Genomic DNA, 16,498 nt, shown 5'->3' on the forward strand with positions numbered 1-16,498 from the left:
TTTCTGATGCCAACTACCGAGTGCATCTAAGTTACCGAGAAATGATGAGGGCAGTTCCTCGAATCAAATATCTGGTTTGTCACAGGGGGGCATGCATGAAATGTTCCTGAATGAAAGTGCTAACCTGCTGTTAAAGTCCATAATTTAATAATAATTTGGCTAATAATTCGATTACTGATGTTAACTGTCTTTCTCCCCTGCGTCTATGTGTTTGTTTTGCCTCTGAAAATCAGCGTGTGCCCAAACTGAAACTCCCATTTTTATGCAAAATTTTATGCACCTTCCCTCTTTCCCTCCTCCGACACTCCCACCTAAACAGAGCTGGACACACCCACTTTCCTGACTTTTTCCAAACTAGAGGTGTGAAAACACCCTGCTGAAACAGGGGGTTTGTATCCCTTTAAGGTCAATATATTATTATTTTCCAGTTGGCTACAGAACAAACCACTAATGTCCAATGACTTGCCTAATCAACATAATTAACCTAGTTAAGACTTTAAATGTCACTTTAAGCTGAATACTAGTATCTTAACAAAATAACCAGTCAAATAATATGTGCTGTCATCATGGCAAAGTGAAATATTTGTCAAAAGTGTTAAATTTCACAGGAGATCTAATTATATTGCCTACAACTATATATAACCAATTGTAGTTCATGCAGGAATAATGCGGTTTACATTTAGTTATTCGCCTGGCGTACAGTTGATCCGTCTCTGTCTGCTTTCTGAAAGCGTGTGTATGATCAGTCTTGTGCTTTATTTACCATTCAGTCTGCGTGCCGTTCATGACTGCTCGCATCAATCTTTATGCAGATTTACTCTGCGAACGCTGAACACAGAGCAGATCCTGAGACGAAGCACAAACATTCGCACCTCAGAGTCGAGCACAAGCAGCGCCATCTGGACGTGTGGGAAATGAAGCAGAAACTAAAACTAAAAGACTTCGCCCGAGAGGAAGAGCGGCGTTTGGTAGTGTGTGTGTAACAACATTCATCTGATACAGACACATTTGTAGCATCGTAACACTTCCAATCAATTTGGTTCTTTACGGAGCAAATTTTTTCAGTTCTTTTCAGGATTTTGTTGATGAATACACACTTTAAAATAGCATTTATATGAAACTGAATCATATGTAACGTTTGTAAAACTGCTAATTAAATTAGTTCGTACTTTATGGAACAAAACAATTGTATTTTTTAGAATTCTTTAAGGAAAACACACTTCAAAACAACATTTATTTGAAGCGCAAATGTGATACACCATTGTGTATTCACAATATTAATGTTTGTTTCGTTATTAATGTATGTATTTATTTATTTATTTATTTATTTATTTATTTATATACTGTCAAAAGTAATTTATTATTACTACTATGACTGTGTTTGAAACAAAATAACATCAGCAGTTGAGAAAGCTTGCGCTTTGGGTTACCATGGCGATACTCGTATTGTTTACTTCAGATGCTACTATGCTGCGCCTGGGGAAAGACACTGAAGTCTCAATGTGATTTTGTTTCTCCTGTGAATTCAGGTATGTCTTATAAAAAAGTCAATGTGTTTATTATAATTCATGTAAAAACATGTGAGTCCACATTTCCTATGTGTTTTAAAGTGAATAGCTTAATTACAGTTGTTAATTGAGTAGCGTGATTCAGAAGAAAGTACTGGTATAATGACAGTTGGTTTGAGTTATGTTTGTTATAACTGACTCCCCAGTAAATAATATGGATTTTACTCGGTATGTGATAATTGAACAGAAAATGACTTATTTGTATATACTGGTTGTATATTTGCTAATGTATAAAGTTTATGAGACTAGAGAGTAACACAAACATTTGTAACATTGAGTACGTTTACATGGACACCAATAATCCGATTTTAAGACAATACTCTGATTAGGAGTCGACCATGTAAACTGATTTTTGAAGACCTTAATCTGAATACAGTCATAATCTAATTAAACAGAAATGGAATTAACACATGTAGAGTATACTGTTTTTAGTGGCATTATTGAAGTGCAGCACAGACATGTAAACACCGCAATCAAACTATTACCGTCGTGTAGGATTTGCCACATTTTGTGATAGGATAGTCTGTACACACTCGGCTGTATAACACTATTCTCTGCAACTGTCGAGTCAGTAAAAGATCACAAACACCTGCAATGCGAAATAGAGATGTTGTGTTTCTCATACGGCGTGTGATATCAAACTCCATTAAAACAACACTCTTTCCAGCAGTTCATACTCGCATTCAGTATCTCGTTTGTCACAGGGGGCATGCATGAAAGGCTCCTGCATGAAAACTGCAGATAAAGTCGACAAATTAAGTGTGTAACAGCCGACATTACATGAAACTCCAGAGGAAATGTGGATAACACAGTGACATGATGACGTTAATCGATTTATGTGCTGTAACATGTAAAACTGGATCATGAAAGGAGCATTCAATAATCAACTCATGTAAACACTGTCATCATAATATTGTCTTATTCAGATTAAGGCAAATAGTTTGATTACTGATGTCCATGTAAACATAGTCACTGTAAGGCCCAATACCAGTTCTACCCCTTAGCCCTTCCTCTTACCCCTACCCCTCGTTTTGTGCGTTCATGTCAAGGGGTAGGGGTGTCCCAATTCTCTTTAGCTTGAAGGCGTAGGGCTAAGGGGAAGGGGTGAATACCCCTTTGAATGAAGATTTTTCAGGACCACACTGGAATACAAGGGGTAAGAAAATTTCCCAGAATACACCAGCCACAACGGCAGAATCACTGCACCCGGAAGTAAGGAGATCCACAAATTAGTTTTTTTTTGTCATTAAAACAAATTTTGACAACACAAAAGCACATGTTTTTATACATTCATAACCGCGTTCATGTTTTACCGTCATGCTTAAAAAAAAAACGCTAAAATAAAAACCACTAAATTTGGCGATTTATAACCCCTAATAATAACTGCTGTACAGCAGTCCCACAACATTCTGACACTCAACGACACTGGAATCCCCTGTCAGAAAACTCTAGTGTCTGGGAATGAGCTGTTTACAGTGTCTGCTATAATGTTAGTGTTGTTTTCTTGTGTTTACATAGATGAAGATGGCCACTGTGTAAATACACAGTACAGTTATGATCTTATTGCTACATTAGATCATTATGATAACATGATTTACGCCTTCAGTGATTTCCTGAAGATAAAAACCAAAAAATATCACAACTGGAATAACTACAGCAGTCGCCATCGTCTGATCTCATATGAAGCAAGAGATCGCGATGACATATGATGACGTTTGCAGGTGCTGTACTGCTGTTCCAATTCTTAGGGGTACATTTTGAAGCCCTTCCCCTTCACCCTCGGTTGTAAGGTCCAAAGGGAAGTGGTAAGGGTTACAAAAATAGCAATCCCAATTCTAACACTTCCCACCAATTTAGTGCATCTTCGACAGAACAGTATTTTTTAAGGATTCTTTGATGAATGCACACTATGAAAACAACATCTATTTGAAACAGAAACATTAGTAACGTTGTCATACTCTAAATCAATTTAGCGCATCCCTAATGGAACAAAACAATTGTATTTTTCAGGATTCTTTGATGAATGCACACTTCAAAATGACTTTTTAAAACTGAATCATTTGTAAAACTGCTAATTAAATTGTCTAATTAAGTGCATCTTTTATGAAACAAAAACAATTGTGTTTTTTAAGATTTACTGATGAAAACAAATGTTGAAAGAGCAACAATTATTTGAACTGAATCATTTGTAATATTGCATAACTTTTGAAGACGATATTTGATGAAACCAAGGCAAAGTTTGTTTTTTATGATTTGTTTTTTGATGAATACATATTTTCAGAATTTGAAGTGGAAACATTAGTAACATTGGAACACTTCCCATCAATTTAGTGCATCTTTGATGAAACCATGACAGAACTGTCAAAAGAGCTTCAAAAGAGCAACATGTATCTGAAGCAGAATCATTTGTAACATTGTAACACTTCCAATTAATTTAGTGCGTCCTTTATGGAACAAAAACAAATCTTTGATGAAAACACACTTTAACAGTATATTTATTTGAAGTGGAAACATTAGTAACATTGGAACACTTCCCATCAATTTAGTGCGTCTTTGATGAAACCATGACAGAACTGTATTGTTTTAGAACTCTTGATTGTATACACACTTCAAAAGAACAACATGTATCTGAAGCAGAATCATTTGCAACATTGTAACACTTACAAATTAATTTAGTGCGTCCTTTATGGAACAAAAACAGTTGTATTTTTTTAGGATTCTTTGATGAATGCACACTTCAAAATGACTTTTTAAAACTGAATTATTTGTAAAACTGCTAATTAAATTTGCTAATTAAGTGCGTCCTTTATGGAACAAAACAATTGTATTTTTTTAGGACTCTTCAATGAATTCGAAATTAGAAACGTAAACATAGTAACACTTCCCATCAATGTAGTGCGTCTTTAATAACCATGACAGAACTGTATTTTTTAGGATTCACACTTGAATACAAACTCAAAGTACAACATTTGCTTGGAACTGAATCCTTAGTAACATTGTAACCCTTCCCATCACTTTAGTGCGTCTTTGATGAACACACACTTCATAAGAACATCATAATTTGAAACAGAAACATTTGTAATATTGCAATACTTCAAATAAATGTACTTTTACAGTGTGTTTTTATCAAAGACGCAGTAGTTTGAAGTGGAAACATTTGCAACATCTGTAAAGCCTCTCATTAATTTAGTGCATCTTTTAATGAAACCATGACAGAACAGTAATTTTTAGGAATCTTTGATAAATACACACAGCGTTTATTTAAAACCGATCATTTGTAATACCGTATCACTTTTGAAGAAGCTATTTGAAAAAAAAAACTAATGAATAAAAGCGCAAACATTCGAGCACGAGCAGCGCCATCTGGACGTGTGGGAAATTAAGGCGAAACTAAAAACGAGGCGAAAAAACCCCTGGCAAGAGTTTGCCGAGAGGAAGAGCGGCGTTTGGCAGTGTGTGTGAAGAAAAGCCGAGGCCTGGAGCTCCAGATCCTGCCAAACGTGTGCATTGCGGCCTGCGGGCTCCACTGATGCCCCTCTGAGCGAAACATGCCATCCTGACACCACACACACACTCGTGCACACACTCACGGGCTCGTCGTTGTGTTTTATTAGTGTGGTTTTCATCACTATTGCTCATAGAATCTTCAGTGTGGGCCTGGCATACAACGCTCATGTTTTATTGAGAAAGTATAAATATGTAGCGTGCATAAGGGTCAAGGATGTGTAATAGAAAATGCACAATAACAGACTTTGGTCCCACTTTACAATAAGTGGCCTTAATTACTATGAATTATTTAGTACAATACTCGTATGTAGTCATAATTAAAAATAGATATATTTAATTAGCTTGTAATTACATCTTAATGATTAATTTCTGTCATTTTTATACATTTATAATTACACTGTCCCTAACCCTAGCTGTATCCCACTTCAAGAGCTCCAGAAGTGTTATGCAATGCTACATATATGAACACATGAGGTATATTGAACTTATTTTGTGCTGTAAGTACATAGTAAAAAGCGACCCAGATTTATTCATTCATTTTCCTTCGGACCCTTTATTCATCAGGGGTCGCCACAGCGGAATGAATCGCCAACTTATTCAGCATATGTTTTATGCAGTGGATGCCCTTCAAGCTGTAACCCAGTACTGGGAAACACCCATACACTCTCATTCTCACGCACACACGCTCATACACTGCCAATTTAGCTTAGTCAATTCACCTATAGCGCATGTGTTTGGACTGTGGGGAGCGCAGTGCACCCAGAGGAAACCCACACCAATAAGGGGAGAACATGCAAACTCCACACAGAAATACCAACTGACAAAGCCGGGACTCGAATCAGTGATCGTTCTTGCTGTGAGGCGATCATCCTCCCCACTGAGCCACTGTGACGCTCTGTTATTATTATTCATTCATTCATTCCATTCATTTTCTTTTGAGCTTAGTCCCTTTATTAATCCGGGGTCACCACAGCAGAATGAACCACCAACTTATCCAGCACATGTTTTATGCAGCGGATGCCCTTCCAGCTGCAACCCATCTCTGGGAAACATCCATACACACTCATTGACACTCATACACTATGGACAATTTAGCCTACCCAATTCTCCTGTACCGCATGTGTTTGGACTGTGGTGGAAACCGGACCACCCGGAGGGTCAGAATGCTGTAGTTTTGCTTGTTGGTGATAACTCAGGCCTTGTATAACGTTAGCTCCGTCTTTTTTCCTTGTCTTTGGCTAAGCAGAACCTCGGTTTTTAGCTCTACATAGTGTTGAATCTGGTGATCATGGAGCATTATTTCTTGCACATGACCACACAGAACAACATTGTTGGCATCCAAAGACTTGTAGACCTTTAACTTCTCTCTTGTAAAATCACTTGGAGTTTTAATGAGATAGTTGTATATTTGGGACTGGATGCTTGGTCATTTCGTCTTATCCAATATCCATTGGGAGGGTGCTATCACAAATGGACCTGTCAGACTAACGCCGCTCACTTTAACATCAATTTTGCAGAATAACTGTGCTCATCACTGGGTGACGAGCTGTTATAATACGCTGAAAGCATTATGTAAATAAGATATATAGAATATTTAATCAATATAACTTATTTCTAAGACAACAACAAACTCTGTACCACATCGGATGTCATTCCCTCGCTGTAAATGCTAGTGCTCCCGGTTTTTTCTGCCACCTCTCTGCGACCGCATCCTGAATGTTTTCAAACATGGTAATTCATCTATATAGAACAAAACATTAGTATTTTTCCAGGATTTTTTGTCGTATACACACTTCAAAAGAACAATATTTATATTTATTTAAATATTAAAATATTTTACAATATTTTAATATTGAATGATTAATTATTTACATTGCAGATCTTGATGGTCAATTCCGATTGACTATTCGATTAGTTTGTTTTTTTTGTTTTGCTGACCTGCTTACATCCTCTTTTATAAAGTGACTCGTATCTGATTGTCTGCATTTACACTCCACATAGCAAAGGCGCAATGACCAGGAAAAAATGAGTGAGCGAAGATCCGTTTTGACAAGTTGTATTACTAAAGTTTATGACAGAAAAGTTCTCATTGTGGCCATCTTCTTATTATCTAGGCCTTTTTAAACCAGTAGGCATCTTAATGTAATATCCATGGCGTGATTTATGCACGTGATGTAGGTTGATGCAACAGTTTTATATTTATATTGGTTCTTATATTTAGATTTATCTTTCTCTCTCTCTTGTTAACATGCTTAAATACTTGTGCTACATGACAATATAAAGCTTTTTTAGTCCTTGTGTATGAAATTTAAGGCTTGGCTTAACTCTGTTATGGTCTGCTATGGTATTTAATGACGCGCGACTCGCATTGACAGGTGAAAATCCGATCTGCCTGCTTACACTACAGACACATAGACACAGATCCGATTCATATTGGATAAATTTCCACATATGAACAAGGCCTGAATCTGATTTGGGTAAATTGGAATCCATGTGATGTGTTCCTGCTTACATGTACATGGGCCATATCTGATCTGTGCCACATGGAAAAATGGAATTGGGTCACTTGAACCATACAGCCTTAGTGTAGTATAGGATTTTTTGATCAATATAAACTTTAAACGAAGATTTATTTCAATCAGAATCATTTGCAACATCGTAGCACTTCCCATCAATTTAGTACATCTTTAATGAGTACCGAAAGCTGTTGTGTATGATTGCTAAAGCATCTGTGTGTGTGTGTCTTCAGGACTTCAATCTGCTGTACGAGGAGGCGCGCTATTACCAGCTGAGTCCGATGATCAAGGAGCTGGAGCGCTGGAAGCAGGAGCGTGAGCAGCGGCGTCTGGCTCAGCCCTGCGACTGCCTGGTGGTGCGGGTGACCCCCGATCTGGGCGAACGCATCGCTCTGAGTGGAGAGAAGGTGCTCATCGAGGAGATCTTCCCCGAGACCGGAGACGTCATGTGCAACTCGGTCAACGCTGGCTGGAACCAGGACCCCACACACGTCATCCGCTTCCCACTGAACGGATACTGCAGACTCAACTCCGTGCAGGTATGCGCAGATCTGTATTAAAGAAGACCTATTATGCAGAAATCACTTTTTAAGGGATTTAAACCAGAGATGTATAAAGTACTAGAGACCCAGACTTAAGTAAAAGTACAAGTGCTCTATCAAAAAGTGACTTGAGTAGAAGTTGAGGTGCTCTTTAAGCACCATACTTAAGTGGAAGTACTAAAGTAGTCAACATTTTTTGTACTTAAGTATTGCAAGTAGTTTATTTCAAAATTTACTACTCAAGTACTGAAAGTAAAAGTACAAGTATTGTGTAATGTAGTTATTAAAGAAATCAGTCAAAAGACATCATATTGTTTTGTTTATTTTAAATCTCTTTTTTGGGGGCACGTCATTAAGCAGAACGAAAAGAAACATGACTTACAATACTGTTTATCTCTCACGCTTGAACCACAGATCTGACAGATTATAACAGCTTTAACACACACCTTTCAAAGTTGTGTGTCACAAAAACAGTCCATAATCCACTCAAAACGCTATTGAAACCCATTTTCGGAGCACAAATTACTGGTTGTAAACGCTGTAAACGAACGTTCTAATTCACTTGATTTTGATTTTATTGTAAAAAAAAAGAAAACGTGTATATTACTGTGTTAAATGAAAATCTGAAATATTTTATGGCTTATGGCTATGATTTAGTATTCAAAAATGTTTCATTTTGATTATGTTTTAATTAAATTGGTCTTAAACTTCATACTTTTCTAGTATATTTATTCATTCTGGTACTTTTACCATAAACCAACATCTCAACCATTTGGTAGAGGCTGATATTTTAGAAATTATGAGATGTGTTGGGGGAAAATGTATTGATTGTGTTAACTAGCGACATTAGGAGTTAAGAAATGCAATAAATAAAAAAATTCTATTGGTTTTTTTCTTGGTGTGACAGTTAAATGGTTACTTGTAATAAAATTGTGTCCTTTAATACAGCAGTAAGATATATGAACTGTACCCTTAATTTGACCCGCTCAAAGAAAACACTCTTTCTGAATGTATCAAACAAAACTCATGCACAGAAGACAGCATGAGCATTTATAGCAAATAAACTAATGTAAATATTCTCCCGCCTGCTTTTTAAACGCTGAAAGGCGAGGTCTTACACCCCTTTGACTGGTTATTGTCTTCACCTTCTCAACAGAAAGGGCTGCTATCGGCTTTAGAAATGAAAGCGTTGTTCACTGATGGCGGGAAGAACAGCCGCGGTTACAGTCTATGTATGTATAATACGCGGTTATCACAGGTAATCTATAATAGACACAGTGGAGAAAACTTGCACCTCATACACGCCCAGGTCTGGATCCACAAGTATCGCTTTAACAGCCAAGAGGAGATGAACAGTTGAGTCTCACAACATTTCTCTGTAGTAGTGAAATAGCGGCTCGTGTGCTGTGCCGCCTTCACTCGCCCTCGCGCCTCCGTCCTTCGCCATAGTATTGCGACACCGCACATAGGAGATAAATGACGTCAGTACGTAATAACCCGTTATGATCTATTACTGAACCGATATCGACCATTTTGAAACCTCTAGTAACGAGTAACGATGCAGCTCATAAAAAATCTATCGGAGTAAAAGTATTAAACTCATCGAAAATATGTACTTAAGTAAAAGTGGAAGTAGGAGAAAAAAACAATACTCCAGTACAGATACAGATACTACAAGTACAGATACTGCCTTTTAGTACTTAAGTACAGTAGTGAAGTAGTTCTACTTCGTTACTATACATCTCTGGTTTAAACCCAGTTGAGTGTCAGCAGTGTGTGAATATCCCCAGCCTGTATTGGTAAACATGAATTAATTCTATTTATTATAAATCAGACTTGATCAAAACAGTCTGCAGAAACACTTTGATTGACTTTCCCTTTTGTACGTGTCATCAGAGGGGGAAAAGCCCCGCCCACTAGTGACTCTCCCTCATTAGCATAAACAGCAGCCCTGAGTGAGAAGCAGCCGTCTGTTCATTAGCCATTAGAGTGTTTGAGCTGCTGAAGATAATGTCAGCATAGAGATAAAGAGATAGATATGGAGAGGATTCTAAATGTGGAGTTTTAGATGAAGCTCAAACGAACAGTCCCAACTCTGACTTTCTAAAAAGCTTTTACTTAGCTTTTGTTTAGTTATTAAATCATCCTCATAATGTTCTTAAGTTTTTAAAATGTCAGTCTTTCTTTCAGAATGTGCTAAAGTAACATTCTGATCATTATTGCTACAAGAGAAAATAAAAACATAATAATAATTGACTTTCTTTTGCTTAAAGGGACAGTTCAGCCAAAAATGAAAATTCTGTCATCGTTTACTCGTTAAAAAACAAAACAAAACAGCCATTGACCTCCATAGTATTTTTTTTGTCTCTATTATGAATGTTAATGGCTGCCTTTCCCCAACATTCTTCAGAATATCTTCTTTTGTGTTCATCACTTGAGTGTAAGGTTGCATGATATTAGGAAAAAATGACATTGCGGTATTTTGTTTTTCTGCAATAAACAGTTGAAGTCAGAATTATTAGCCCACCCCCACCCCCCTCTTATTTATTTATTTATTTATTTTTTTATATTTTACAAAAGATGTGTAACAGAGCAAGGAAATTTTGTCCTGTACTTCAGCAACTTCACTGGCTTCCTGTAAAATCACGTATTGATTTTAAGACTCATTTTAAAAGCATGCAAAGCAGTGCATGGGCGAGCACCTGATTATATCTGTGACCTGGTAACTCTGGCCACTCCCACCCACAGTCTTCGTTCTTCATCTGCAATCTTGTTGTACAGCCACACTGTAAACTGAAGACTATGGGTGGTCGTGCTTCTTCTACAGTGCACCTAAGTTATGGAATGGCCAACCCATCAGCATCAGGAATCCTGTTTCTCTGGAACGTTTTAGGAAACTTCTTAAGACTCGCCTTTTTTACCGTTGCTTTTAATTTAGATTGATTATTTTTGTTAATTTTATCATCAAATTGGTTTGAATCGTTCATATTTTATTGTGGTCTTTTTATTTTTTGTCTGTTTTTATTGTTCTGCTTTGTTTGCCTTGTATCTCTGTTAGTGCTTTGGGACTGAGAAAAGCGCATTATAAATAAAATGTATTATTATTATTATTATTAATAATATTTTTTCTTCTGGAGAAAGTCTTATTTGTTTTATTTTGGCTAGAATAAAAGCAGTTTTAAATATTTTAAAAAACATTTTAAGGTCAAATATTATTAGCCCCTTTAAGCTATATTAAGCTATAGTGTCTTGAAGAATATCTAGTGAAATATTATTTACTGTCATCATGGTAAAGATAAAATAAATTAGTTATTAGAGATGAGTTATTAACACTATTATGATTAGAAATGTGTTGAGAAAATATTCTCTCCGTTAAACAGAAATTGGGGAAAAATATAAACAGGAGGGCTAATAATTCAGGGGAGGCTAATAATACTGACCTCAGCTGTATATGATTTTACCAGATGACCCTATTATTGAATGAATTCCTCATTTTGACTGGAATCATTTGTAGGCGGGTGCATCTGCATAGAAAATAAAATAAACCACAGGTAAAAACAATAGAACAAACATAAAACTGACATAAACCATGTTGAGTTTTATTTTACAGTGTTGAAGTATTGAAATTCAATAATCAAATGTAAAAAACAAAACAATGCATAGTCTTGATTAAATAATTAAACTAATTTATCTTGGTTAAAGCAGTAAACATTTTCATTTCTTCGGTCCAAATGGTTTAAATTCACATCCAAATAAAGACTTATATTATTAGATTAGAGTTCAACTTGATGACTCCACGAATCACATGTTGTAAACTGTGTTTTCTGGTCAATTATGATCATAACTCAACATTGCAGATCCTGCGATGTGACTTGCAGATTCACACATGGCGATATCGATGCTGAAATGATACTCGAGTGTGAGTAAATGAGGATTATGGGGGGAACTGTCCCTTTAACATCTGCATATCCAAGAGGTTTTATTTTAAATAAAATAAATAAAAGGGACATTTTGAACATTTCCAGAACAGATTTAATAAATAAATAAATTGTACACCTTTAAAAAGCATTCTCAGAATTTATTTTAAACGAACCAACGACTGAAATACACTGAAAATAAGTTATAATTGGATTTACAAAATATTTTTAAAGGTAAATGATTGCAAAAAAATGTATATAGGCTGAAATTAAACAAACAAATTAAAGTGAACATTACTACATTTATTCATTGATTTTCCTTCAGCTTAATCTCTTATTTATCAGGGGTCACCAGCGGAATGAACTATTCCTCAATATGGTTTACACAGTGGATGTCCTTCCAGCCGCAACCCAATACTGGGAAACACCCATACATACTCATTCACACACACTTATACACCACAGCCAATTTAGTTCATCAATTCCCCTATAGCGCATGTGTTTGGACTGTGGGGGAAACCGGAGCACCCGGAGGAAACACTCCACACAGAAATGCCAACCGACCCAGCCGAGGCTCGAACCAGTGACCTTCTTGCTGTGAGGCTCAGTGTTTAAATTTATCCCCCCCAAAAAATAGTTAACCTATTTGTAAATCCAATGAATCATTTTTTCAGTGTATAACCAATCCGTAACACGCATTAATACACACCTTTTCCTTAAAAACAACGAAACTATAAGCCTTCTCAAGCGCAGCCATAAGTTCTTCACTCCCCGAAAAACAAAAAGCGAGAAGAAAAGAAAAGAGCGGCTAGAAAATGAAATGCATAATTTACAGGTTTCTTCTTTTTAAGACACAGCTCTTCCCCTTTTAAAGAAGACTCCAACGTAACAGCGCCCAGAGCGCTTCAAATACACGTATTGCATTTTTTAATACCGTACTTACAGTTTCTCAAACAGCCTCAACCCCTTTATGCTTCTTTTATAGATTTCTAAATGGCTTGCAATATAATTAATTGGCTGCATCAACTAACACAACATTTTGAGTGTGTTTGCAGTGTGTGTGTCTCTGTCTGCCCTCTCTGTGTTTGCTCGCTCAAACTCACTTTCTTTTATAAAGCGCCATTATTTCTGAGAATGGATGAAGCTGGGTTTCTAGTTCTTCACTAAATAAGTGCATCTCCGTTCAGCAGACTGCAGTAAATACGTAATATAATACTATAAATAGGAGTGATCGAGAGAGTAGACGCTTTTTAATGCACTCATGCATTCTCGTATACAGTTTAAAATTAGGGTTGTCAAATGATTTTAAAAATGTACGTAATTAATCACACTTTTTTTTGTAATTAATCATGATTAATCAGGAAATGCTGAAATTTATTACAGAAATTAAAACACAGGCATTTAAGTGCCATTTGAGTTTCAAAACAATCAATGTCAATAACAAACACAAATGATTTCCATGTTGGATTCTAAGTGGACTACAAACACACACAGAGAGACAACGCACGCAGTACAGTGGAGCCGATCCACGAACCTCTTGAGGGCGGGCCTTTCAGAGGAACTAGGAAATATATCAGTCGTTTTCATGTTAGCTGAGAAGCTGTGTATAACCAAAGTGAGATTTATAATAAAAATAATATCAAAAATATTATATAAAAAATTTCCTTCAAGTTCAAACATGAGCACACATTGCTTTGCATCTTATAAACACAACCAAGCCTTAAAATTACTTTCTGGACCACCCCTTTAAATATTATATACTGCCATCAAGGCAAAGACTAAAAAAAATGAGTTATTACGCTGTAAAAAAAAATCTTACTGCTTTAAATTTAGTTGAATCAAATAATATTTGAGTTGTCTCAACTTACAAAAAATATTAAGTTAAACTTATTAACTTATTAAGATAAATTAAAGTAACATAAAAACATTTGTTGTTATGACTTTACAGTGCTCAGCATATATTAGTACACCCCTCACAACTCTCTCTTCTAAATTCATATTTTCAATAGGAAGCTCTACAATATCTGTGCATATGCATTAGATTAGTCAGTACTGAAGCCAAATCTGGAGCTCATCTAACAAAATAACTTACGATAACGCTCTAAAATGAGTACAGCCAAATTTATATGTTATAGAAAAATATTAGATACAAATTTAAAAAGGAAAAATCAAGAGAAGCAAAAAAAAAGGGAAAAATTGAGTTGAAATTTTGTAGGTTGTAATTGATTTGAGTTTGATTGTATTATCTTTCAATTTCTCAACATGTTTGGTGACTAAAATATTATTTTAATAAATATATGTGTTTATTAAATCTGTTGCACCGAAATGCATTGCCTATATTCACTGAGAAATGGAGAAACATATTCATTTTTAAAAGGAGGTTTACTCAGTTATGCTGAGCGCTGTGTTTTTTACAGTGTAGAATTCATAGAATATTTTAATCTAAACAAATTAAAAGTAATAAAACCTTTTCTTCCAATTAAGAATTTTCATTTCTCAGAAGATATTAAATATTATAGGAAATACTGTGAACATGTTCTTGGTCTCTTAAACATCACTTTGGAATTTTAATATATATTTTTTTACATATATTTACAAATCAAACTAAAACAAACAAAGAAGACAAATATAACTGTAAATACTGTGAACAATACTTTCTCACTCCACTGTCAGATATACACTCAGCGGCCACTTTATTAGGTACACCTTACTAGTACCAGGTTAGACCTCTTTTAGCCTTCAGAACTGCCTTAATCCTTCGTGGCATAGATTCAATAATGTAGTAAGACTGAGATTTTCCTCCATATTGACATGATAGCATCACGCAGTCGCTGCAGATTTGTCAGCTGCACATCCATAATGTGAATGAAGTGGCACCCAGTGTGATCTTCTGCTGCTGTTGCCCATCCGCCTCAAGGTTGGACGTGTTGTGTGTTCAGAGATGCTCTTCTGCAGACCTCGGTTGTAACGAGTGCTTATTTGAGTTACTGTTGCCTTTCTATCAGCTGGAACCAGTCTGGCCATTCTCCTCTGACCTCTGGCATCTACAAGGCATTTGCGCCCACAGAACTGCCGCTCACTGGATATTTCCTCTTTGTCAGACCATTCTCTGTAAACCCTAGAGATGGTTGTGCGTGAAAATCCCAGTAGATCAGCAGTTTCTGAATAACTCAGAGCAGCCCGTCTGGCACCGACAACCATGCCACGTTCAAAGTCACTTAAATCCCCTTTCTTCCCCATTCTGATGCTTGCTTTCAACTGCAGCAGATCGTCTTGACCATGTGCCATGCGATTGGCTGATTGCAAATTTGCGTTAACGAGCAGTTGGACAGGTGTACCTAATAAAGTGGCCGATTTGTGTATGTGCTTCTAATGCAAAACTAGCTATAAAAGATGTTAAAATCAAGATGTTTCTGCAGTGAGAACTATTAAAGTCCACTGTCAGCTCTTAGAGAAACACACCAGCAGACACCGAGAGAGAGAAAGCAGAGGAATGAAGACGGAGAGAGGAACAGATTGAGGAAACACACACACACACACACACACACACACAAACTTGCACTGTCCCAAAGCTGGAGCTGTCCAGATCTGTCCATATCTCACAGTGATGGAGGAGCAGAATCAACATTAACACCACTGACGCTCCATCACACTGACAGAGACACACACACACACACACAGACACGCGTTCCCATGCACACATTCATGCTCACAACAGATACAAACACACAACAACACTACACGAGTGTACACTCAAACACACATGCAAGCAAACGCACACCCATGAAAACACACACGCACACACACACACACACACACACACATGCTCACTCTCAAACACACAGGCATGCAAACACATACACACACTCGCTCTTAATTACACATTCACACAAACACACATGCACATACACACGCATGCAAAAACGCACACGCAAATACACAAACACTCAGTCTCAAGCACACAAACATGCATGCAAGCAAGTGCACAAACACACACACACACAAACAACCCTCACATGCACACGCACACACTTAGAAGCACACAACACTCGCATGCATGCGCACTCACTCTCAAGCATATACGCACACACACAAACAAACAAAGACACACACATACAAAGACACACAGCAACATGTGCACAGAAGCTCACTCTCAAACATACATGTGCAAACACCAACACACACAAATGAACACACTTGCCACACACACTCAAAAACACACATGCAAGCACTCTTTCTCACACACACAAACACACTCACTTGCACATGCACACATTCTCTTACGCTTGCATGTGTGTGTGTGTGTGTTTCACCTGTCCTGATCACGTCTGCATGTGTCTGCTCTTCATTGTCTTTGCCAGGAGTCAGAAACTCTTCCCTGCTGCACGTGTGACATCACATCATTAATATTATCATGTGTGTGTGTGTGTGTGCGTGCGTGTGTGTGT

At 36.9% G+C, this 16,498-nt stretch overlaps 1 protein-coding gene across 3 annotated transcripts in view; it reads left to right on the forward strand.

The window, feature by feature from the left end:
* The window catches only part of LOC130245501 (BTB/POZ domain-containing protein kctd15), a 63,586-nt gene that overhangs the window by 37,316 nt on the left and 9,772 nt on the right, over window positions 1-16,498 (forward strand). For all 3 annotated transcript variants that reach the window (XM_056478203.1, XM_056478202.1, XM_056478200.1), the window contains exon 4: window positions 7,825-8,130. In XM_056478203.1, the coding sequence (XP_056334178.1) occupies window positions 7,825-8,130 (306 nt within the window). The remainder of the gene's footprint in view (window positions 1-7,824; window positions 8,131-16,498) is intronic.

This window comes from Danio aesculapii, chromosome 18 (assembly GCF_903798145.1).
Source record: "Danio aesculapii chromosome 18, fDanAes4.1, whole genome shotgun sequence".
In the NCBI taxonomy this organism is placed as follows: Eukaryota; Metazoa; Chordata; class Actinopteri; order Cypriniformes; family Danionidae; genus Danio; species Danio aesculapii.